We start from the raw sequence: 23,672 nt of genomic DNA, 5'->3' as shown, positions 1-23,672 counted from the left end.
CAATGTGGGTCTCTGTCTCTGTCTCCTTTCCTTGCCTGATGAAGGTTAATATTCAGGAGGATGCCTATATGTTTTTCTTTGGGTTCTCCTTCTTATTTAACTTCTCTAGGATCACTAATTATAGGCTCAATTGAGTTCATTTTAAAAATAAGAACACAGCCGGGCAGTGGTGGCACACGCCTTTAATCCCAGCACTCGGGAGGCAGAGGTAGGCGGATCTCTGTGAGTTTGAGACCAGAAACCCTGTCTCGAAAAACCAAAAAATAATAATAATAAGAAGAAGAAGAACACAACCGGACTGTTGATACAGCTCAGTGGTAAAAGGTCTGCCTAGCATGTGAGGCCCTGGTTTAGTTCCAAGCACTACAAAAGATAATAAATACTATATCTTATGTATAAGCAAACATGTTCATTGCTGGTGTTCTTTATATTATTATAAAAAGAACAGCTCCTTTATCTTTCAGTTTGAGAACCATCCTCTTGCAAGTCTATTTGCAAGGAATTTTTCAACTTTCTTTAAAAGTTCTCTCCATGTTCTGTGTGAACATATCTATTTTGAGAGATATTTCAAAATTATTGATCTTTTATAGCTGCAGTTCTGCTGTCAAATTCAAGTGGAAGAATTTCAGACATGAAGAATTTCATTTGTTTATTTCAGATTTTCCCTCATTATGTTCATGTTTCATATGGTTTCTTGAAAACAATTAGAATTGTTATTTTAGAGAACTTTGCTAATTCCATCAACTATGTCTTTTCTGGGCCTAGTTACCTAGTTACATGATTTACTTCTGAGTGTGGGTTGCCTTGTACTAATTGTTCATGGAGCTAGAGATTTGTGACTTAGCCAGACCGCCTCTGTTGAATGGATTTGTTTCCAGTCTTTAGAGTACCATTCTGAAGGGGATATGGCAGCTGCTTATTCATGGCAAGTCTTATTTCCAAGCTGCTGAGAGGAATTCCTTCTCACTGTATGACTACGACACAATAATCTTTACAGGTCTCTGCTGGATGACGACTTGTCTACACTGGCTTAGGAAGCACAAGTGTCTTTTGGTTTTGTGTGAGTTCTAGGAATTGACCCTTATAGCCTTTGCTTTATTATTAAATTTCAGTGCAAATAGGCACAATTTAGTATTTAGCTGTCAACCAAGGGACTATGAATGTAGATCTCTGCTGATCTTTTTCTAGCTCCTGCCTTGCTGGTAATGTGAACCACAAAGTTTAACCCTAATTCCTCAGCTAGCCATTACCCAACAGTGTTTCATGATCGAGCTGAAGGGTTGGGGTTATAGCTCAGTCAACACAATAGTTGTCTAGCATGCCCCCGAGCCCTGGGTTCTAGCTACAAACCACACAAGTGGAGTATGGTATTGCACACCTATAATACCAGCACTCGGGAAGATGATAATTCAAGGTTATTTTTGGGTCAGAGTCCAAGGTCAGCCTATGCTACACGAAACCCTGTCTTAAAAACAAAACAATCAAAAAGGCACAAATAAGGGCAAATCCATTTATTCTGCTCTTTCTCTTAGAGATCAGTCTTTTATAACCTCCTGAGCAGTGTATGAACACAGCTCTTCTCATGTTTTGTCCATCTTCTATTGCTCTATGGTAGAAGGGCAGTTCAACAACCACTTCTCCATTGTTCCCAGGAGCAGGTGTTTCAATTAATAACGTGGTGTATGTGTGATCATGTGTGCATGCCCATGTGTGTACGGAGGTCAGAAGACATCAGGTGTCCTCCTCAATCACTTTCTACCTATTCCCTTACGAGGTGGTTCCTGAGCCTGGAGCTAGGCTGGACGCCAGTCAGTTCCTAGTGATCCTTCCATCTCTGTGCCTAGAGTGCGGGGGTTACAGGCACCACAGTTACTCAGGGTTTTCACATGGGTGACTGGTTGATAGGGGCTCAAACTCACGCTTGTTCTCCCCAGCCTAAAATACCTATATTTTAAATCACATGTTTTAAAGGAGGTTTCATACCAATAAAAAGAGAATGGGTTGCTGGAGGTGGTGGCACACACCTTTAATTCCAGCACTCATACAAGTACAGGGTGAGTTCCAGGACAGCCAGGGCAACATACATAAATCCTGTCCCCCCTCCCCCCTCCCAAAAAAAGGGAGAAGAGAAAAGAAAAGAATGACTTTTGTGATGACTAACAGCTCTATGGTAAAGTTTGCTTTGACATCTCCACTTTGGATCTCCTCAAGTAGCCTCTGTCACATGCTCCATTTTTGTTTGGTTTTGAGACAGGCTCTCACTATGTAGCTGTAACTGTCTTGGAACTTGCTATATAGACTAGACCTTGAACTCACAGAGTTCCTTCTAATCTGACTTTCAAGTGATGGGATTAAAGAAATACACCACTGCATCAGCTCCATTTTATCCATATCAAACATCTATAAAAAAGATTTGCATACTCAGCATAATACTATATACTAATAAGGATGTCCACTATGATACAGTGTCTCAAAATTGGCAGTAATATAAATGTTTCTCAGTAAGTAGAGGCTAAATAAAATATAATTAATTTATATAATAACAGACAGATGTAAAATACAAATCCCAAAATATAATAATAAATAAAGATTAAACTAATGGAAAGATTTCTACAACTGAGTCAATGAGAAAGTAACTTTCAGGGCTGTTTGTATAAAAGTATAAAGTCATTCTCTATGTCTCAAATTTACATTTTTAATAACAGCATGTATTACCTAGAAATCTAAAATATATATACATATTTATGCATGTATATCTTAAACTGCTTTACTTTTTTTGTGATACTTGTCCTTTATTTTTTTTTCCTGATAGTCACTATGTATCCCAGGCTGTCCTTGAACTCACAATCCTCTCCTTCAACCTTCAAAGTGCTGGATTACAGGTGTGCACCATCCACCATCATGCCCAGTTTAACTTTATTAACGCTTTGTTTTTGTTTTGTTTGTTTGTTTAATGACATGGGGTCTCACTAAGTAGCCTTGGCTGGACTAGGACTCACTACTAAAGAACAGGCTGAGTCCAGAATCGAAAGAGATCTCCCTGTCTCTGCCTCCCAAGTGCTGAGATCAAAAAAGTACATCACCATGCCCAGCAGCCTGAAAATGTTAAGGATTTATTTTTAATGTATGTGTATTTATCTGTTTTAGTCTGCATGTTGGTCTGTATGCACACATGCATACAGGTGCTCAGGGAGACCAGAACTGGGCATCAGATCCCCTGGAGCAGGAATGACAGACCGCTGTGAACTCTGAGCCACTGAGCCCTTTTTTCAGCCCCCAGCCTGCTGTTCAAAAGGGAACACTGTCTAAATAAATGCAAGCTTTATACAGGAACAGCTTTACTGATTTTTTTACGTTTTTGGTCTCTGGTACTACAGTGAGAGCAGGCTAGCCTCCAACCCATACAACAGACCTCTGCTGCTCTGATGAGTGCAAATAAAAACTACAGTTATATCAAACCACATGAGAAACAAGTTTACAGCAATCCTATACTAAATTATGAACAGGGAAAGATGGTAGAGTAATATATATTTATGTTTAAAAGCTATGATAGCCTTATAATTAGGGCTAGAAAAGATTCTAATAAACAATGCTTCACAAATTCTAAATTCCATTTATTTGTGTTGTTTCCCATAATCAATACTTTCTAAGTTGGGTTACTTTTCTTTTGAGGCTGTTGTAGGTCTGCCATGCTTCCTTCCTAAGCCTGCACTTCTCTGCTGTGCTCTCTGGAGTCTAGTGAGGTGTCTCCTTTTTAGCACAAGCCACAAATGTAATTGCCTCTTGGCCTGCAGGTGTCCATTCATCACAGGCAGCTTTACAAGGCAAGCCACAGGTGGTACCTTTCTTGATTCAAGTGACATCTGATGAGAGCTTAAAATATCAAATAACACATCTACTAAATTGGAGTCACTCATTTATTTGATTAAGCAAAGAACACTAATTTTAAATTTTTTTGACTAAAAAGTAAGATATTGTATGTTGACTTTTAAAATGTTTTAAGAACAAAAAATCCTGAGAAATGGTTGTTTTTAAGTTAACCCCTTATTTACTATAGATCTTACAGTTTACAAGTAATGGTGCAGTTTATACATTGGCCCTATCTATGGCTTACGGATCTTCTAAACAGTGCATTAAAAACATGAAGGCAGAAGAGGGTGATTCTTTAGGAATTATTTTTTGCACAAGTTTTTCTTCCTGTGATATACAGGAAAAGGCACACTTTATGAAAGCATTCCGATTAGGCCCTTTCTTCTTAGCAAAGGAAATGAGAGTGATACAGCAAGGGACGTTGGTCTCAGAAGCATTTCAGTTTAAACAATGGCTTTTAAATGTCCATTTTATATCTAGGGAAATATAATGCTTACTTCCTTGCCAGGAGAAAAAACAACCAACAACAAAAAACAACTCAACATGATGAATGATGAATGTACACTCGTAAGATGTCTTTAATTCTAACAATTATTAGACATATAGTTTTTGTTATTGTCTTTCAAGTAAGCAGTGTTGAGTCAAATATTTACACTGCTATGTAACTAAAGTGTATTCTCCTGCTTAACTGTGACTTACAGATCAAAAATGGAGCCATGTAAGGCCGTCTACAGAAACAAAGTGATTTTCCAAGCACACTATTCCAGCTGGGCATGGTAGCAATGACCTCCTGGCATATGGGAGATGAAGGAGAATTGCTATAGTTTCTAAGCTAGTCCAGGCCACAAAATGAGTTCCAGACCAGTCTGAACTACAGTGAGGCAAAGTATCAAAAACTAAAATACAAAACCCAACAAAACAATGTAATACAGGGCATTTCTGAGTTAGGAGAATACAGCAATAAGTAGTAAAGAGTGAGTTTCTTGGACTTTCCAAAAATTTTTAGATAGTTGGCAAATCAAATGCACACTGTAAAAAAAATATACATGCAAATATGCTCCTGATTTTAGGTGCTTTCTGGTGGTGTGTGGGGTGAGACAGAGTCTCTCTAGATAGCCCCGGCTGGCCAGAAACTAACTATGTATGTATAGCAGGCTGAGAGAGAGAGAGAGAGAGAGAGAGAGAGAGAGAGAGAGAGAGAGAGAGAGAGAGAGAGACAGAGAAATTTTTTAATCTTGGATACAATTGTGTTTTGCCTTCGTGTATGTTATGTGTGTGTACTACGTGTGTGCCTGGTGTCTGCAGAGTCCAGAAGATAGCACTGGACTCCCTGGAAATGATGTTACAGATGGTTGTGAACGACCATGTTGGTGCTGGTCCTTTGCAAGAGCAGCCAGTGCTCTTACCTGCGGACCATCTCTACTTGTATTCTAGTCACTTCACTGAACTCCTTCCAAAGCCAACCTCAGCGACGGATGAGTTTGTTACAGATGCACTTCTGTCACTCTTTCCTGGCTTCCATTGGGCCTGATTAGGCATAACTGTTTCATGGGAGGATTTACCTAGTAAACAAATTTATGAAACCAAAGGCCACCAGTAGGAAAAAGTCCATTCTCTAAAAGTAGAAATGATTAAAGGTATTGGTCCGTTGTATTGACATTTTTATGCATCCTTTACAAAGGCACTTTGTATGCTTGTTTTTGATAGACACTCCTACTTGTGTCTTATTCATCAAAGCACGACTCTAAAAAAAAAAAAAATTCTTCAAATTACTTAGAATCAAAGTTTTGCGAGTACCAAATGGCAAATCATGGGAATTATGGGACTGAATGAAGTTCTGTTGCTGTGTTTTGAGGCATTTTCACTGAAACATCACTGCACTAGATTAGGCTTCTCTAAACTTTCACCAATCATATTACTACTGTCTAACTATGAATCAAGAAATAATTCTAGTGATCAATATGTATTAATTTCAGAACAGCTTTCTACTCTTTAAACACAAATGCTGATCTTCACAAACATATTTACAGACGTATAAGAATAGTACTAGAAAACAAAACTCTAAAACAGTATGTTAGCAAACTAAATTCAAAGTATTTTGAAAGTGTTCAGAGAAAGCACTAGAAACACTGAAATGGAGAGGTCTAAGTGAAAACACTCCAGACTAGTGAACTATTAGTGATATTTATCTTCTGAACTGTATTAGCTATAGGATGAAAGAGCAACATTATCTCCGTAGTGAATTTCACTTTAGCAATACCAGCTGCAATTAAAGCATCAGTAGCGTGCTATGACTGATGACCCGGAACTGTTGCTGAGAAATGGATGTTAGTGCAGCTTTTATCACTTGAGTTTGCAAAACAACAAGTCCCTTGCTTAGATATAGTGTAGTAAGTGACATTACTAGGTAGTCCTTCTATCTAAATGACATAGGATTTAGTGTATCAGCAAGTTATAACAAACAAGCCCTTTCATCTGATGAGTTCTCTCCCAACACAGAAGTACTTTTTCTGTTTATAATACAACTGGTAATACAAGACCAGATGGCTGTGACTTTTAGCAAAGGTAAATGAAACTTAAACAAACAGGAGCATAGCATTAGGCCACTCAGAGATCTCAACTGTATCCTAAACACACAATCTGCATTAAAGGACTATTAACGTTAGCTATATAAAGTGGCCACTTTCCAATGCTGTCTAGCTAGTGAGGCTATTCTGCAGGTTGTCAGCTAGTTTGATTTAAATATTTCCTAGTGTTCCACAAAGCAGCTTTCCTCCTGTTGTATGGTTGCATTTCCAAGTCCTAACATGATCCCACCAAGGCATCAAGCATTTAGTTTTTCTGAAACACAGAATTCTTTCTTTTATTTCTCCCACTAACAAAAATGATATTACCATGTCCTAAATTTGATAAAGAAAGATACAAGCAACATTACATTCCTTATTCAACCTCCATCACTCAAACCTTTTTTTTTTTTTTAACATTTACACTACAATTTGGTGAGGATTTGCCTTCTGTGTACAATACTGGAATTTATAGTATCAAAGACAACCAAAAAGTTTTGCCTCTTTTGTTTTTTTTTGTGGGTTTTTTTTTAAAACTAAATGTGAAAGTGCATAAATATTTTAAAAAATTTTCTTAATAGCAGAAAAAGCTCTCTAGGCCACAATCTCAGAAATATACTGATGTTTCTGTAAATATATGTAAGCACACACTATGGTTGAGAAATTGAAGCTTTGTTTGAAAGATTTAAAAATAAGATGATGATATGGGCACCAGCTCCTGGGCTGAGTTTCATCGCCAAAACCCATGTGGTAGAATCAGAACTGACTCCTACAAGATATCCTTTGACCTACACACACATATTCTCTCTGTGTAATAATATTTTTAAAGATGTGAAAAGAATTCATAGTTTTATATGAACTACTGAAAACAGAGTATACAGCTAAAGGACAAGTTTATAAACCACAGGTAACACATCCACCAAAGCCTTTCTAAGGCATCAAGCCTTCCTTCAAAATGAGACCACTGTAGGTCCTACAGAATTCAATTTCACCATCTCGTTCTAAGTAATTTAAACCAAATTCAGTAATCAGACATTAAATAAAGAAGTGAATGGATAAATAAAATAAAATGTAACTCAATCCAGAGTCATGTGAATTTTGGTGTGTTTATTAAAAGTCCTAAACCTTAAAACCAAACCACATTGAGTTAGTTAGGCAAGTATTAAATCAGCACTTTGTTCTGACACACAGTAAAAAGAATTCTAATATTCTCAAATTCCACCTGTCATTCTGTGAGGTGGCTAAGTACAGAGCTGAGCAGCCCAGCTTTTAAGTGTTCTATAAAGATTAGACCATGTCAAGACTAATGAATATGATGTTATAAGCTACAAGAGAAGCTACACTTCTGAAAGCTGTATCATCCATTTCCACAATAAAAACCAATAATTAAAAAAAAACCCACTAGATAAGAAGTGAAAAGAATGAGAACACAGACCTACTCAATGGATATATTTTTCCAGCCTTCAAACATTTTGAAAACATCCAGGTGTAGTGGTACATGTCTAAAATTCTTACCTGTGAGATGTGTCATGGTTTATAAAGAATATGGCCCCAAAAGGGAGTGGCATTATTGAGAGGTAAAGTGTGGTCTTGTAGGAGGAAATGTGTCCCTGTGGAAACGAGTTTTGAGGTCTCATGTATGCTCAAGCCACACCCAATAAGTCAATCACTTCCTCTTGCCTGCACTGATGTGGGATTCCTCTCTGTATGCTTTGAATGTTTTATTACCATTGCTTAATAAAGAAGCTTCTTTAGCCAATGGCAAGGCAGAATAAAGCCAGGCTGGAAAAAAAAATACAGAGAGAGAGTACACAGAGTCAGGGAGATGCCATGTAGCTGCCAAAGGAGACAGACACTGGAGCCTTACTAGAAAGCCACAGCCTTGTGGTGATACATATATTAATAGAAATGGGTTAATTTAAGATGTAAAAGTTAGTTAATAAGAAGTCTGAGCTAATAGGCCAAACAATTTTGTAATTAATATAGATTCTATGTGATTATTTGAGTCCAGGCAGCCGGAAAACGTACGCGCAGTCTCTATCTACACTTCATGATGATGTAACACTCTGAGCTCCTTCTCTGCCTGCATATCAAAATGTTCCCCCATGATGATAATGAACTGAACCTCTGAAACTATAAACCACCCCATTAAATGTCTTCCTTTATGAGAGTTGCCATGGTGATGTGTTGACGAGCCATTTGTGTCGACAGAGGTTTCTGTCCCATCCGACCCTGCACTTGTTCAGTCCCAAGGAAACACACAGAGGTCTACATTAATTATAAACTGATTGGTAGTTTATAAGCCTAGTATGTCAGGCTTCTTATTACTCTTATATTAGCCCACAATTCTTGCCTATGTTAGCCATGTGGCTTGGTACCTTTGTTGCAAGGCAGTCACGTCTTGCTTGCTCTCTGTCTGGCTTCCTCTCTGTCTGGGTGACGACCATGGACTGACTGTTTCCTCTCCCAGAATTCCCCTGTTCTCATTGCCCCACCTCCACTTCCTCCCTGGTTGTCCGCCTATACTTCCTGCCTGGCTACTGGCCAATCAGTATTTTATTAAAATACAATTGGCAGGGTATAGACCATTGTTCCACAGCAGTCATGGTATCTTTTTACAGCAATAGAAATCCTAAGACAGGATGTGTTGGCAGGAGAATCAGGAGTTTTGAGACTAATCTTGGCTACAAAACAAGCTTAATACTAGCTGAGGCTATATAAGCCCATGTCTTTGGAGGAATGAGGAGGGTCATTATTATTGTATTTTTTTTATTGTTTGAGAAAGGGTCTCATGTATTCCAAGCTGGCCTTGATCCCCCTATATGGCCAAGGATGACCTTCAATAAAAAAAAACTTAGCTTCTCTTGGTGAACTAATACTGTTCCTGATCATAAATAATTCCTTTCCTTTTTTAAAATTGCAAAGATAAATACATTTACAAAAAAGAAGAATTTAATGATATGGGAGTTGAAATAATAGTTAAGTAGAGTCTATTCTGAGAGATGTAATGACTTGGAAGGGAGTGTATATCTTGAGACAGGCTGCTGGTGTTTGAAACACAACACCTGTCTGAAATAGGTGATCTATTTACCCTCCCAGTTGTGTAGTTCCCCTATCAGACAAACACTGCTGCTACTTATTTAATTGCCATAACTTTCCTATCAGACGAATATTGCTTCTACCTACTTCATTCGACTGCAATTGCAGTGACTAAATAAGTTTGTCCTTCCATAGATCTTCAGCAATACTAAGTAAGAACAGAACAAATATTCTTACAGCATTTCAGCCTTCTGCCCTGCACTTAGAAACATCAAAGTCAATGAAACACTCCTGGGGGAAAAATGCCTTCTAACTTGTTCATTCATTGGACATATAAAAATTTGATAAACATTTTACTTAAACAGAATATTCAAAAACTTCACAGGTTATAATTTTCTGGTTGTCTCCACTGATTACTCAGAACAGGGATTTTGATCTAAACCTTTTAGCCCCGATATTCATATTCTAGTGACTTTAACAAAGAAACCAGCATATATAAATTGAGGTATTTATGAAAATAATAAGGATGCCTTTTTTGTTCTGTCTCTTGACAAAACACTTTCTGATCTGAAGTAGATTCTTTTGCTAAAACAACTCAGATATCACTAGAATGTCTCATGGTATGAGAATAGACATGTGAGGATAAAAGTATATGACATATTGACAATTTTGAAGAATAAAAGGATACAATGTTCATAAAGAAAGCCACCGCAGAAAAACGAATTACCTGATACCAGGCTATCATCTTCACATCATCCCTATCAGCTAACAATTACTCTGTGTCTAGGTCTATAGCAATATATGTCAAAAATCCTTTACACGGCTGAGCCAGACTCCACTATCAATGGTAAATAATGGACTAATAGACTATTGGGCAAGTTCTCTCAATAGAGTAATCAAGCTATCATGGTTCAAAATGAAGAAACAATGATGAAGATGAACTTCAATTATTAGCTTACATAAGGCATGAATAGATGTAAAGCTGGTTTGAACAGACATGACAATTGTATAATTTGATAGGAACACACAAAATTTAAAGTAGAAAATTAAGCTCTAGTTATCAGAGCAGAGTATACGCTGAGTAAAAAATGGGGCCATCACATCTTTTATCAGAAGCTGTGTGATTACAACCATGACTGGGGGAAGAACTAACACAGTACATCTGCTTGTTATTCTTCAATTCTACACCTTCTACACTTTACTATGTGGGAAGAAGTTGATTGCATGCAATTTCTATTATAAATTTTTAAAGAAATAAAAAGACTAAGCTAAGACTTCATTTGATTTTGCTTCATTTTATCTATTAATAAAAGGAAGAACTGTCTTTTTCTTTTCTTGTTTTCCCCCAAAACAGAGCTTCTCTGTGTAATAGTCCTAGCTATCCTGGAACTAGCTCTTGTAGACCAGACAGGCCTCAAACTCACAGAGATCCACCTGCCTCTGCCTCCTGAGTGCTGGGATTAAAGGTGTGCGCCATCCCTGCCAGGACAAACAAAAGAACTTTCTAAAGCAAGAGTCCATGCCTGTAAAGCCTGTGTCAGCAGGACTGGAAACCTGAAGGCATCCTTGACAGCCTGTTTGCTCAGGAGACAAAGGACATTATGCTGCTTGTAGGCATCTGTCTCCTCAGCCCCTCTTGTCTAAGAGAGTAACTCTGCTGTTCTCGGTTTTGTATGACCTCGACCTCCTGTTACCTCTTCTGACTACTATAAGGTAGGGTCCTGCTATGTAGTTTCAGGGTCACAAGGAACTCAGACTGGAGAGCCTCCTGTTCAGCCTCTCCAGTGCTGGGATCACGTACACATGAAACCACACCTGTGATAACATTTTTGATACATAACCAGCGGTATCCTTGAATGATCTCAATGCACATTTTGATTTTTCTCTTGATTAGAATTAAGTTGCTTTGTTGTTATTGTTTGATTAGAGTGTCATAAGAGTCAGGTGTCCTTCTTTGTGTTTCGATCTACATCATATTGGTATTTCTTGATACAGACGAAGGTTCACCTTGACCATTGGTGAAGGTGGTATCAGACAGGTTTCCTTCATGAGGATTTTTGACATATATTGCTATATATTACTACTATTTCTAATGTAATGAGTATCTTCAAACAGACACTTTAACACTACATAAATATAGTTTCTCTTCAAACTGAGGCGATTCTATAGGATTTTAGAAAGAAATATGGTGTTTTTGATATATTTAAACTCTATTTGTTGAAAATTTTTTTCTTAATTCAAAATACAAAGAAAGTTTCTTTTTCCCATAACAATGCTGACTGGCAAAGCATTGTACCCATTGGCATATTCATGGCAAGTTTGGTGTGGAAGCAGCCAAGTGCTTTCTAACTGGATTTGAGCTCTGTTCTGCAGGACACAATTCATTTCAGGTGCTGTCCACCTGACTAAAAGCCCATGACTTCGAAGGTCATAGGAGGAAACTACAGCTGTTATTGTGCTAAATGGACATGATATGCCTATCACAATTACCTCTAATTTTTTTTTTGCTTGTCTTCAAAATAATAATGCCTATGCCCATGTTGATTAGTTTTATGATAACTTAATACAAGATGGAGGACTCTCTACTGAGAGAGAATACCTCAGTAAGACTCTATAGGCAAGTTTTCTGGGCATTTCCTTGACTGACTGCTGTGGGAGGGTCCAGTTCACTGTGGGCAGTGCCCACCCTGGGCAGGTAGTCCTAAATAAGAAAGCAGGGTGAGCAAGTCATGAGGAGCAGGTCAGGAAGCAGTGCTCCCTGACTCAGGTCCTGTCCTGACTTCCCTCAGTGATGGAGATGACCTAGGTTGTGAGCTGAAATAATCCCTTTCTTCCCAACTTGCTTTTGATCATGCGGTCAGCTCTGCTAAGAGATGCTTTTTGTCTTAGTGAGGACCAGATACTGGAGAGAGTCACAGCTGGCCAAAGCATTGAGAATAAGTGAACGTTAAATGTTCAACCATAAATGAGACATCTACATCATCCCCTCCAAGACTCGGGAAACATCATGGAATAGAGGGCATCAAGAACACGAGAGCCAGAGGATAAGGTAGAGTGCTATGGGGCACTTTTCTGGGTATCAAGGGCTATTCCCTTGTGAACTCACGAAAGTTATGATTACCTGATGAGACCTGCTCAAAATTGGGTTTACTGATACCCTGTCATGAATTGGGGAGGATTTCACAATGCCCAATCCTGCCTGAAGAGTTATTGGCAGTTAATGGTTCATGGAATGGTAGTGGGGGGAAACATTTTCTCTAGTGGTGGCCACTGGTGGAGTAAATAACTTCTCATCTACCCGTGCTCTTATAAGCAACCATAATGAAATTCATTGGATCACCACTACCAACAAAAAAAAAACAAAACAAAACAACAGAAACAAACAAGAAAGTAGAAGGGGAACTCAAAGGCAAGAAAAGATAAATTAGTCGGGAAATCTGGAAAAAATAAATTAGGCAGGAGTAATGGGAGATGAATATTATCAAGGTGTATTGTATACGTGTATGAAGAGATTACAGTGAAACCCACTATAAATTATACAATTAATATATATTAATACAAATGTATAAAAGAGTTATTATTTTTAATTATGTGTATATGTGTGGGCATGTGACTATGTAAATGTGAATGTCTGTGTCTGTAGAAGACAAAGGTGTTGGATCCTGCTGGAACTGGAATTATGTGTCACCTAATTTGGGTGCTAGGGCTCACATTTGAGTCCTCTTGAACAACAGTATGTGTCCTTAACCGCTGAACCATCTCTCCAACCAAATACAAATTCTGCAAGATTGTTTTGTTTTCTCAGTGTAATCAGCTAATATTAATCAACCATAATATCAAAGAATGACATAACTGAAATATTACTTACATAATTATGGCTTTTAAAGATATCTGATGAACTGGTAGTAAGGATTTTATCTCCTTCCAAACCAATTACTCTTTTACAAATATTTGATTTTGGATCACTTGGACTTTTTGCAATTACAATGTCACCTCTGAAAGGGGAAAAAAGGAAAAGAAGTATCAGTATTATTACCAAGCACACACAGGACAGCTTTAATAATTTCATAAGGCAACTTAAAGAAATACACACACACACACACACACACACACACACACACTTTATCCTAACATATATTGACCCTGCCATACATTAATCATGTTTGAAAACTATTATAACTGAAGTTAGGGTCAGAAGCCAATTGAAGTCATAAAAATACCATATAAAATTATTAATAATTTCTAATAACCTCATCAGAATTATAACCACTATGTGTTATTTCTGTGTCCAAATAATTACAAATAAAGCTATTAATAGTTGACTCTAGAGCACTAAAACTGAAGAAACATCATCTATTTCTCAAAAGTTCAAAATTAAAGAATACTATATAAGCTATATAATTCATTTAAGTCATAATTTACAGTATCGACTTACATTTGAGGGAAAATTGGACACAACCAAATAAAACACTAAAAGCTATAAAATAAGACATGTTGTTAAATATATAAAATATTAGTTTTCCTACTTATAGAAGGCCTTAGTCATGTAAGAAGCAATATTCTACATGGTGATAGCAAAATCAATGAATAAATAAGGATTTTATTCCCAACATGGTGTGTATACCTGTAACCCCAAAAATGAAGAAGGGAAAATTTATAATTTGGAGGCTGGTATAAACTACAAAGTAAATTCAAAGTCAATCAAAGCTACACAGTGAACCTATGTTTCAAAACACCCATCCCTGCATACTTAACACACCCATGGGGTTGGGAGGCGAGGGGTGGATGACTAATATCCCAACCAAACAGAATGTAATGTTTTTTTCTGCTATATGAATCGTATAACATTTTTTAGTATTTAACATATTTACTAACTGTATGTGATTCCAGATATAAGTTATGTACTTTCATGTCATTTATAATGAAAGATACAAATGTCAAAATAGCATAAAATCTATAGCAATAAAGGGAAGCTTATAATTCAAAAGCCTAATCCTTGGGCTAGCCAAAGCAAATGCCTATTATGCCAGCATTTAGGAGACTGAGGGACGTTCAAGCCCAACTTGGGCTATGTAGTAAGGTGAAGGTGAGTTTGGGCTACAAGATAAGACTTTGTCACAATAAACTAAAGTAGAAAAAAGAATAAAGAAGCATAACTACTGCTCTACTGCAAGCACTCAACAACTTCCAAGCATCTTGGTAGCCCCCACCCCAAATGAGAGGGCGGTGGAGATTGTGCAATGTAGAGTGGCTTGTCTGGCATACAGGAGGCCCCAGGTGTGGTCCCCGTCAACCAGAAAAGGACGAAAGAGGAAATGAACTAGTTACCATTAATAAAATTAGGTTTAGGGGAAGGTAAGACAAAATTTTCCCTAACAGCTAAAATCATGGAGGAATTCATAGGCAGATTTTTATCCTAAAGAAAGACATTCTTTTATCAGAATTTTACAGACAACAGAGAAAATAGTATTGACAACAACCACACCATGAGGCCTCTCTTTCTAAAGCTCAATGTTATCAAGTCATTTAGTTCTCTAAATGTCAGTGGAGCGGTTCACATGAAAAACTTTGCAGACTTTTAAGCTATGAAAACTGATCTAGTGTGTCTCTGAAAGAAGTCATTTTCAAAGGTGCGTATGCAGCTTATGCTATTTGATACAACAGTCAATATAACCCTTAAAACAAAGTCTGCACCTCACTAGATACTCTTTCAACTCTTGCCTCCTTTAAAGGGACTTTTAAAATCTACTAACTAACAGAAGCAGAACGTGAAATTTTCCTTCCCACTATAGCTATTGCTGATGCCATGCTTTGCGATTCCCAGAACATGGGAGGCTGAGGCAAGAGAGTCACTACAAATGTGAACCCGGTCTGGATGAGATAGTAAGCTTTGGGCTAGCATAGGCTACTCTATCGCAAAAATTTCAAAAGCAAATTATTAAAATTAAATATATAGTCATAAACATCCTTTCTGCCTACTAGATCAGGAGGGCTGTTCAAATGCCAATGCTTCATGCATGGTGTCACTGCTAAAATCTATGACATACCTTATAAAGTAGATGCCCATTAGCTATTTGTTGCAAGATTTAGTAATAGGAGATTGATTGTCTCAAGTAAAAGAAATCCCTGAAGGTAAAGGACAAGAGGCTTGTGTACTTTACATAACACACGAGCAGACTTCTATTCTTACAGAAAACAGAAGCCTGGTCTCCATTTCTACATAAGCAGCCATCAATAAGGGTCAGAAATTCATTGCACTGACTCAGACCTAAGCTGCAGCAAACAGAATGAGGGGAGCAATATTTTCAAAGCAGCAGTCAGTGTCAGCTGCCTGCCTTGGTTCTAAAAGTGATTTTGCCATGTTTCACATGAGTGCCAGATTCTAAGGCACACGACACACTGCTGAGACTCCTGAGTGAACACAGCACAAAAGCAAATTGTCAAAGAACCTTAACTTGCTGAATGTAGGCTATTTTGGTAAAAGTCAAAAAGTAATTGTGTAAATTTTAATTTACAATCCCAAATTGTAAGTACGTTTCTTCAGATTATTACAACTAAAAGAACTGCTAGGGACCCTAGGTCCTGGGGAACCTAGCAGGTCAGACAGCTCGATTAAGAGAGTTTTGTGAGCAGCATCAAGGGTGGGTGAGAGTGCAGGCAAAGGAAAGAACAGCCCATACTGCTCTTCATTTTCCCATATGGGAAATGGGCCACAACAAAAAACAAGGAGTGTCTAACCCTCCTTTCTATACCAAATACCACTAGTGGGAATTACTTGTAGTTTACTGAGATAAAAGCTGATACAGATTTTTTCTAATTCTCTAACAGTTTTTAGAGAGGTACAGTTTAGAAAACAAACTGCTACTAATATTTGACATCTATTCAAAAGGAACTCAAACTCACAATGTCTCTTGAGATAAACAGTAGCACAAGGTTTTGAACCACTACTTGGAATAGGGTTCTGGAAAATTTAGCAGCAAACTGTATTTGCCAAGAAATTATTCAACTTAATAATTAATTAATTAATCTGGAGAACCATATCAGACCAAATTCAATCCCAGCCACACACCAAGCCATAACCTAGAAATCAATGACTAGTTATCATGTCTCTGTACAAAGAATAAGCAGGACTGTCATCAATGGAAGTACAAAACAACTAGACCTCTAGTGTGGTAGCAATACAGGCCATAAGGCCCTTGCTCCAGACTTAATCACTTCAGGAACCTAAAAGAGAACAAGGCTTTCATATTTATTTAAGAAGGACTGCTGACTGTCCTGGATGATAAGGAAAGAGACACAGTGACCACAGACACTGTATGTGTTGACTATTGAAACACTCTCAAACATAGAGGAAATATTCCATTGAAGTCTTTGGTCTACTTATTACTTATAAAAAAAAATCTAAAACACAAAGTTAGAAGTTACAGAAGAATATACTTTATATATCTTTCACTACAATTGCATTCATTATAGAAATTTACCTTTGGATAGCATAAAAATGTCGACTAAGATTTTCTGCAAAGACAATATCTGAATTTTGAATTGTGGGTTCCATTGATGGTCCAGAACACTGAAAAGAAAGGCAATCTTCTGAGTTCAAATCTCTTTAAATTTAACAGAAACCATTTGGGTAAACATAAAAGAAAGGAAATTGGGTAAATATTGTTCCTGAAAACAGACCATATTATAGTTGTTTGATGTTGCTTTGTAAGATACACACAAAGTAACACATCTCTTTTTTCCAATTTTTGGCCACCCTAAACTCCACTGGAGTACAAGGACCTTGTCTCAGTCTTCCAGCTACCTAAGTTACCATTCTCAAGAAGAATAATGTTAATGCTTGATACATATTTGTTGCATGAATGATGGACTTCCTTGGTTTTCTGAAACATCACTTAGTGCCTGTTGTGGCAATTTTTAAAGCAACATTACCCTGTTCATTTTCTGAGAATTGATATCCTTCTTCCTCGTCCAAGAAAATGCTTTCTCAGTATGACGGGGCTGTAGCTGGCATTCTCAACTGAAAACTACTAACACAATCAAATGTACACTAAAGCTATTTGGGTCTGTCTGCCTAAAAAGAGCAATCTTGATATATGCCTAATTTTGAAACACTGATTTCCATTTCATACAAACAACAGTCTCCATCTACTCTATCATCTACCTGAAAACACAACCTTTTACTCAAAACTTCCTACTAAGGCAAAATAATAAACATTCAAATAAAATAATAAATAACAATGAAGTTAAGGTGTGCTACTTCTAGAAGTACTAATGTCATTGTTAAGACTTAACAGAAAGAGTGTCAGCTAAATACACTTACATTCTTCTCTTCAGCTCAAATAAGGGTTATTATAACTACCAATCCTTTATAGTAGAACAAATAAAAAAATAACAACAGTCCAAAAAGTCCTATTGGCTGTCCAGTCAGTCAAATATCGTTTCACTCACTTAACAAAGATTTGAAAATTCTGAATTTTCAGATTTGTGATGGGATATTGAGAAAAGCATTGCTTAGGGAAAGAGCCAGTATTTAACATTTTGTTACTAATCGTAGCAGAATAATCATTTACTTTAATGACAAACATGATAGTTATGAGTAGTTTTTAGAATCAGAAAATTTGTGTTGAAATTCTACCTCTCTCACTAACTGTGGGACCAGGAATGAGTTAGTTTTCTGAGTATAGGGGTTTCTTCTTGAGTATAATGAATTCCTCACGCAAGTGCAACAGACTATGTAAGGTAATAAGTTTACAGCATTAACCATATTACAGAAAGACAAACAGCACTCAAATGATAACTACTTATAATCAGGTTATCAAGAGACTGTGTCCTGCTAAATATAACATAAAAGCAAGGATGCAATGGCTCTTACATTTTATTCTGGTGCTGATACAAACATACTGTTTTTGCTTGTTTGCTTGCTTTTTATTATTTACATCGTGTGTGTGTGTGTGTGTGCTCGCGCGTGTGTATGCACATGCACATGTGTCTGCGTGAATGCATGAGCATATGTGTATATGTTTGTACTTGCCACAGAGAATCAGTTCTCTTTCCACCATGTGGTCCTGGGTATCAGACTTGGTAGCAAGCACATTATCAGCTGAGCCATTTCACTGGCCCTGATCGTTTTGAGACATTCTTGTTTTATTTGGTGGCTGTGGATGGACTGGGTGGGGGATACTTGTGACAGAGTCATTTCATGTGTCCCAGGGTGGACTTGGAACTCAGTATGGAGCCCAGCCTATCCTTGAACTCACAGTCCACTGCCTCGGCTTCCAGATTACACGTGTGCCACTATACCTAGTTCCAAACATACCCTCTCTTACATCCCAATATTTAGAAAGATTTTATGTTTTAATTTTCATGAAATGACTTCAAGCAAAAGTTTTTAAAAAAAAAATCCATGTCTCATTCAGTTAAAAAAAATTTGTGTTTTAAAATAAAATTCCTGAATATAGAAACTCACCATTACAACACCACCAACGTATTCAAAAGCACAATGAGCTATACAGCCATATTGAATGGTATAGCCAGCAAGTCGAAAGGCCTTTCCAAGAACACCACGAAGCATAGTTCAATGTTGACTCTGCCACCACTGGCCTGATGGTGAATTTCAAAAAGTTTCATGATCAGCATTTCTTAAAACAATTCAGAAAGAGCTCTATTGTAAAATGTCTCCATATACACAGAATGCACTGTCACAAATCAGCTATCTTCATCTGTTACCATCATTTAAGTGACTGAGTTCATGATGTAGATAACCAGCATCTCAAAACAACCTTATAATCGCATTAGGAAGGGGAAAGCACCTTAGATAAAAATGAGCACACCAAAACAACTCACTCATTCCTTGAAATCTTTAAAAATGTAACTTCAGAAACTACCAAAATCATATAGAGCCATTACTAACATACAATTTAATCACCTCCCACTAGAACACGTGTGCGCATACACACACTTCTGCAGGCATGCATTCCCATAATATAATCTTAAATTTTTAAAATAGCATTATTTCTAGAGCATGTGTTTTCTCTGAATCTTAATGTTCCATGGCCTCTGCATCAGCTCTTGCCTCCAGGTTCCTGGCCTGCTTGAGGTCCTATCCTGACTTCCTTTGATGATGAGCTGTGGCGTGGGAATGACAGCTGATAAAACCCTTCCCTCCCCAACTTGTCATAGTGTTTTATCACAGCAATAGCAACCCTAACTAAGACAGTATGTACATACAGAAAAAGGAAAAGTTACTATGGAAAAAAAATGTTTATTGCTAAGTCCAGGCTATGTACATATGAATGTGTACTGTACGGTCTTTTCAACTTTCTTTGTAAAATAAAATGCCTTTTCTCAGGGTCTTGATGGTTATAGCCTCGACCAGCAATGAACTTGTAATGCACTTCCCACAGCTTCCTAATTATTGAGATTACAGGCATGTGCTACCAAACACAGCTGTGAATTGGGCAACAGTGTCTTCAAGTCATTCATTAATTCAGTCAACAAATATTAATTACACTACTGCCATGGTTCAAGCATAATAGACCAAGTTCATTTAGTCATAGGAATACAATGGTGAACACGGTCTCCATCTTCATGAAGCTTATAGTTTACTGGAGCAACTACTGTATATACACAAAGGAAGCAAATTAAAGCATAAATATATCAAGTGATTTCTATAATGAAAAAATATGATAAAGTAATTAAAAACAATGATTCATCTGTTTTGGATATATCAGGAATGATTTCACTAAGAGAAAGGTCATTGATGTTAGGTTCCAAAAGAAAATGTAAGAAAATTATAAGCAGACAACACTATTCATGTGTGACAAAACTGAAAGAAAACTGATCTATGAAAAATATAAAATGATACACAAGAGACAAGAAAAGTTATTCAAAGTTTTAAGGAAGTTTGGATTTTATTTCAAGAGTAATAGGAAACCACTAACCAGTCTTAAGCAGAAAGAGTAATACAATCGCTCTGACTCAGAACTTTTCAAACTGCTCTCACAGATGTGAGAAAGGACCGCAGTGAGGATCCGAGCAGAAACGTGCTTAGGGCGGAAGGCAGGAAAATGCACTGGCATATGCAATAGGATGGTGACAATGGAGAGAAATCCGAAAGACAAAATAAATGGAAAAGAAAAGGAAGAATCATGGCTTAATTATATGCTTAAATTATAGGTCTGGTAATGAGCTAAGTGGAGCTAGATGGAGATCTGTAGAGGTCCAGTCTACCTATACTAACACATTAAACTACAAATTATCCAACTGTATTTCCAAAAAGCAGAAAACGGCATCAAATGGCAATCTTTTGAAATAAAAATGTACATTCTTGGGGAAAACCAAGATATATAGTCATATACTTTGGGAATGTGACTCAGTGTTCGACATTAACAAGTCCTCCAGTGACTCCGAAGCACAGGAACACTTGAAAGCCACTGTTGTAAATTCTCAAGGATGCTAATGGTCACCTGTAGCCTCGCTGACCTTCCTCATCTAGTCATGCATTGCCATGTGTTATATAACTTACCATATCCTAGCTGTGCTAAGAGCAGAGGTCGAGAGCTTGAGCATTCAAATCTGAAACCCGGGTGCTGAGCACGCCAGGCAAACACCTAGCACTGAGATACAGCCCCAGACTCTATCCCTTCTTTTACTCAGATGCATCTCCTCACTAACTTGTTGAGGCTGGCTGGCCTGACTTACCTTGTAGACCAAGCAGGCCTTGTGTCTACAAATTTCCTGCTTCTACTTCCCAAGTAGCCAGAATTACAGTCTTGAGTCTTCAAGACAGTGCTTCAAAATTCTAATTCTACCTAGAAAACAGAAGATGATATCTTATTTTCCCTATTATAATTAAATGTTCTAAAAACTAAGTCATTAACATAATGAATCAAGTACTTTAAAGAACATACACACTTTATCAAAACAATTAGAAGGAAAGATAACAAAAACTAAAAATATCCATAAATGGTGACTGTTGCTTAATATACCAAGATATACAGAATGATCTTTTTTAGAAATATAGCAAAATTCAAGTAATGTTGGTCAGTAGTAAGCAAGGCTGGTGTCTACATTACTGATAGGAAGATCTGTAACAGAAAGTATGCTGGGGCACATAGTTGATAATAGCTTCTTTTAATATATATGAGAATATGTCAGGCAGCAAATAACAAGTCTTTAGGTATAACGTTTGCTGTGTGCCAGGCACTGTTGTAACTGCTCTACAGAGACGAGCTCACTCCACACTTGTGCATCTCACTTTACACATGAAGGAACCAAGGGGCAGAAAGTTTGAGAACAGCTCACCAATCAGAGTTCTTTGGCCCTAAGTTCTTCACCTATGCTATCCATCTCTCACTTCCAGTGAAAGAAATGTTTTTAGCAACTGTTAAACAGATGGATGGGAGTAAAGAGTCACATGGAAAAAAAAGAGAAGTTGGATTTGGCAGTAAAGCCAACAAGAAAAACTGAACAGAGTGAAACACAGAAGCCAGACCCAAGTTAAGAGATCCCACTATCCTTAGATGTTTGGGGGTATAGACACCAACTCTACAATCCTGATTTAGCTCCAATGGCTAAAACAGACTAGGTGATTTCAGACTTTCCTAAACCACAAATGACCCACAAATGATGACTTAGGTATGGAATTTTTTGAGAAGGCATTTTGTTTCAAACATAGAGAAAAAAATTTCATGTGTCAACTATTGAGACTACAGTTTTCAGGCATTTAAGGAGACAACTAAGGAAATGATGAATATTATTTTGTTATCATTACTGCACTGATTATAAGAAGAGGACTCATTGTCACTTATATAAATGCTAATATTAGCAAAATGTGAGCAGGGTGTGGTGGACTGGGAAGTGAAGGTAAGCAGATAAGTAAGTAGTTTAGCATCATCTTCAGCTACACAAGTAATTTAAGGTCAGTCTGGAATACAAGAAACCTTTCTTCAAAAAACAATTATAATGATATATGTACTTTCATTTTGACATATCTGAGATGAAATTACATTAAAAACACTATTTCCCATAGGGATATGAACATAAAGCAACTGTAAGACATATGTCTACTTCCGATCCTAAGTTGAGACTATGGTGACAAAGTAGAGACAAAGGCTTATTGACACACCCCTGCTACAGTGCAAGCTGCTCACTCTCACACAGCAGCCTCTCCAACAAGTAATTCAAATTCCTGCTGTATAAAAAAATCACCTTAGGACTGCTCATGAATTGATCAAATGTATACATACTAAATCTACTGTAAGATTTGTCCAGAGGCTACTTTTCATGCTCCCAAACTGCAAATTCAGGGCACTATAAAGATTTTATTAAGCCTTTTTGTTCTATTCCAAGAGGAAAAAACTCCAGCATCATCCTCAGTCTTAAAGCAGTAAACAAAGTTTTACTCCGACTACAGGATCCACATAACTGAACATAAACAAAATTGAAAATACCTAATTCAGATTCTCGTGCTCTTGTCATAGTACCAATAATGAATCCTTGGGAGGAAAGAGACAGAACTTTAAGTTTGAAGAAGTCCTAGGAAGGAAACCCAGAAAAGGTCTTTGTACTGATATTTGAGGCCATAGAAGCTTGCTCAACATCTTCAGAAATACAGTAAGATTTAACTATTTGAATTTTAAACTGTGAACTTTGGGATAATTATATACATTTTCTTTATCAATTTGAATATATAATAAAATCTATAGCAAACTATTTCAATCACTTTCATTAATCACATAATCATTCCCCTAAAAATACTATTTTACAAACATCTAAAGTCAAACAGATACTAACTGAAATGGAGGATATAACATTTAGCACTACAAGTCCACTGTCACTGCTGCCACACCCTAGCACAGAGTGGTTCTTCAGTCTCTGAGTCAGTAAACCTCCAAAAAAAAAGTTGATCGTGTCTTAATCAGCAATTTCTATCATTCCCAGATTGCTGTTTTGTTAAACCTAACATCCCTTTCAATATACTTCTCATTTTTCCTATCTTTTATCCCATTATTTTATCTTCCAAAATACCTTAACTCTTAGTGGCATTATTATGTATCATCCATGCTGCAAATTAAATTAGTATGTACCTTTCCAAGATGAATCAAATTGCTAAATTACCAAGATTTCTAAATTACATTTAAATGACCTATATGTATACAGAAGAATTTACAACACTGGTAAGACCTTACATGTTCA

The 23,672-nt window shown here is 37.1% G+C and overlaps 1 protein-coding gene across 4 annotated transcripts in view; it reads right to left on the bottom strand.

Moving 5' to 3' along the window:
* The window catches only part of Immp1l (inner mitochondrial membrane peptidase subunit 1), a 46,287-nt gene that overhangs the window by 8,168 nt on the left and 14,447 nt on the right, over positions 1-23,672 (bottom strand). Inside the window, exons 3-7 of one of the 4 annotated variants that reach the window (XM_005364034.3) lie at positions 22,928-23,012; positions 21,177-21,286; positions 18,943-19,076; positions 16,955-17,043; positions 13,342-13,468 (exon numbers count right to left, since the gene is read on the bottom strand). In XM_005364034.3, the coding sequence (XP_005364091.1) occupies positions 13,342-13,468; positions 16,955-17,043; positions 18,943-19,047 (321 nt within the window). In that variant the 5' untranslated portion in view covers positions 19,048-19,076; positions 21,177-21,286; positions 22,928-23,012. Of the gene's footprint in view, positions 1-13,341; positions 13,469-16,954; positions 17,044-18,942; positions 19,115-21,176; positions 21,287-22,927; positions 23,013-23,672 lie in introns of all 4 variants that reach the window. The other 3 variants (XM_013352623.2, XM_026787833.1, XM_013352624.2) reach the window with 3 other exon arrangements.

This window comes from Microtus ochrogaster (genome assembly GCF_000317375.1).
Source record: "Microtus ochrogaster isolate Prairie Vole_2 chromosome 14 unlocalized genomic scaffold, MicOch1.0 chr14_random_1, whole genome shotgun sequence".
In the NCBI taxonomy this organism is placed as follows: Eukaryota; Metazoa; Chordata; class Mammalia; order Rodentia; family Cricetidae; genus Microtus; species Microtus ochrogaster.
This window is presented reverse-complemented; position numbering and strand designations above follow the sequence as displayed.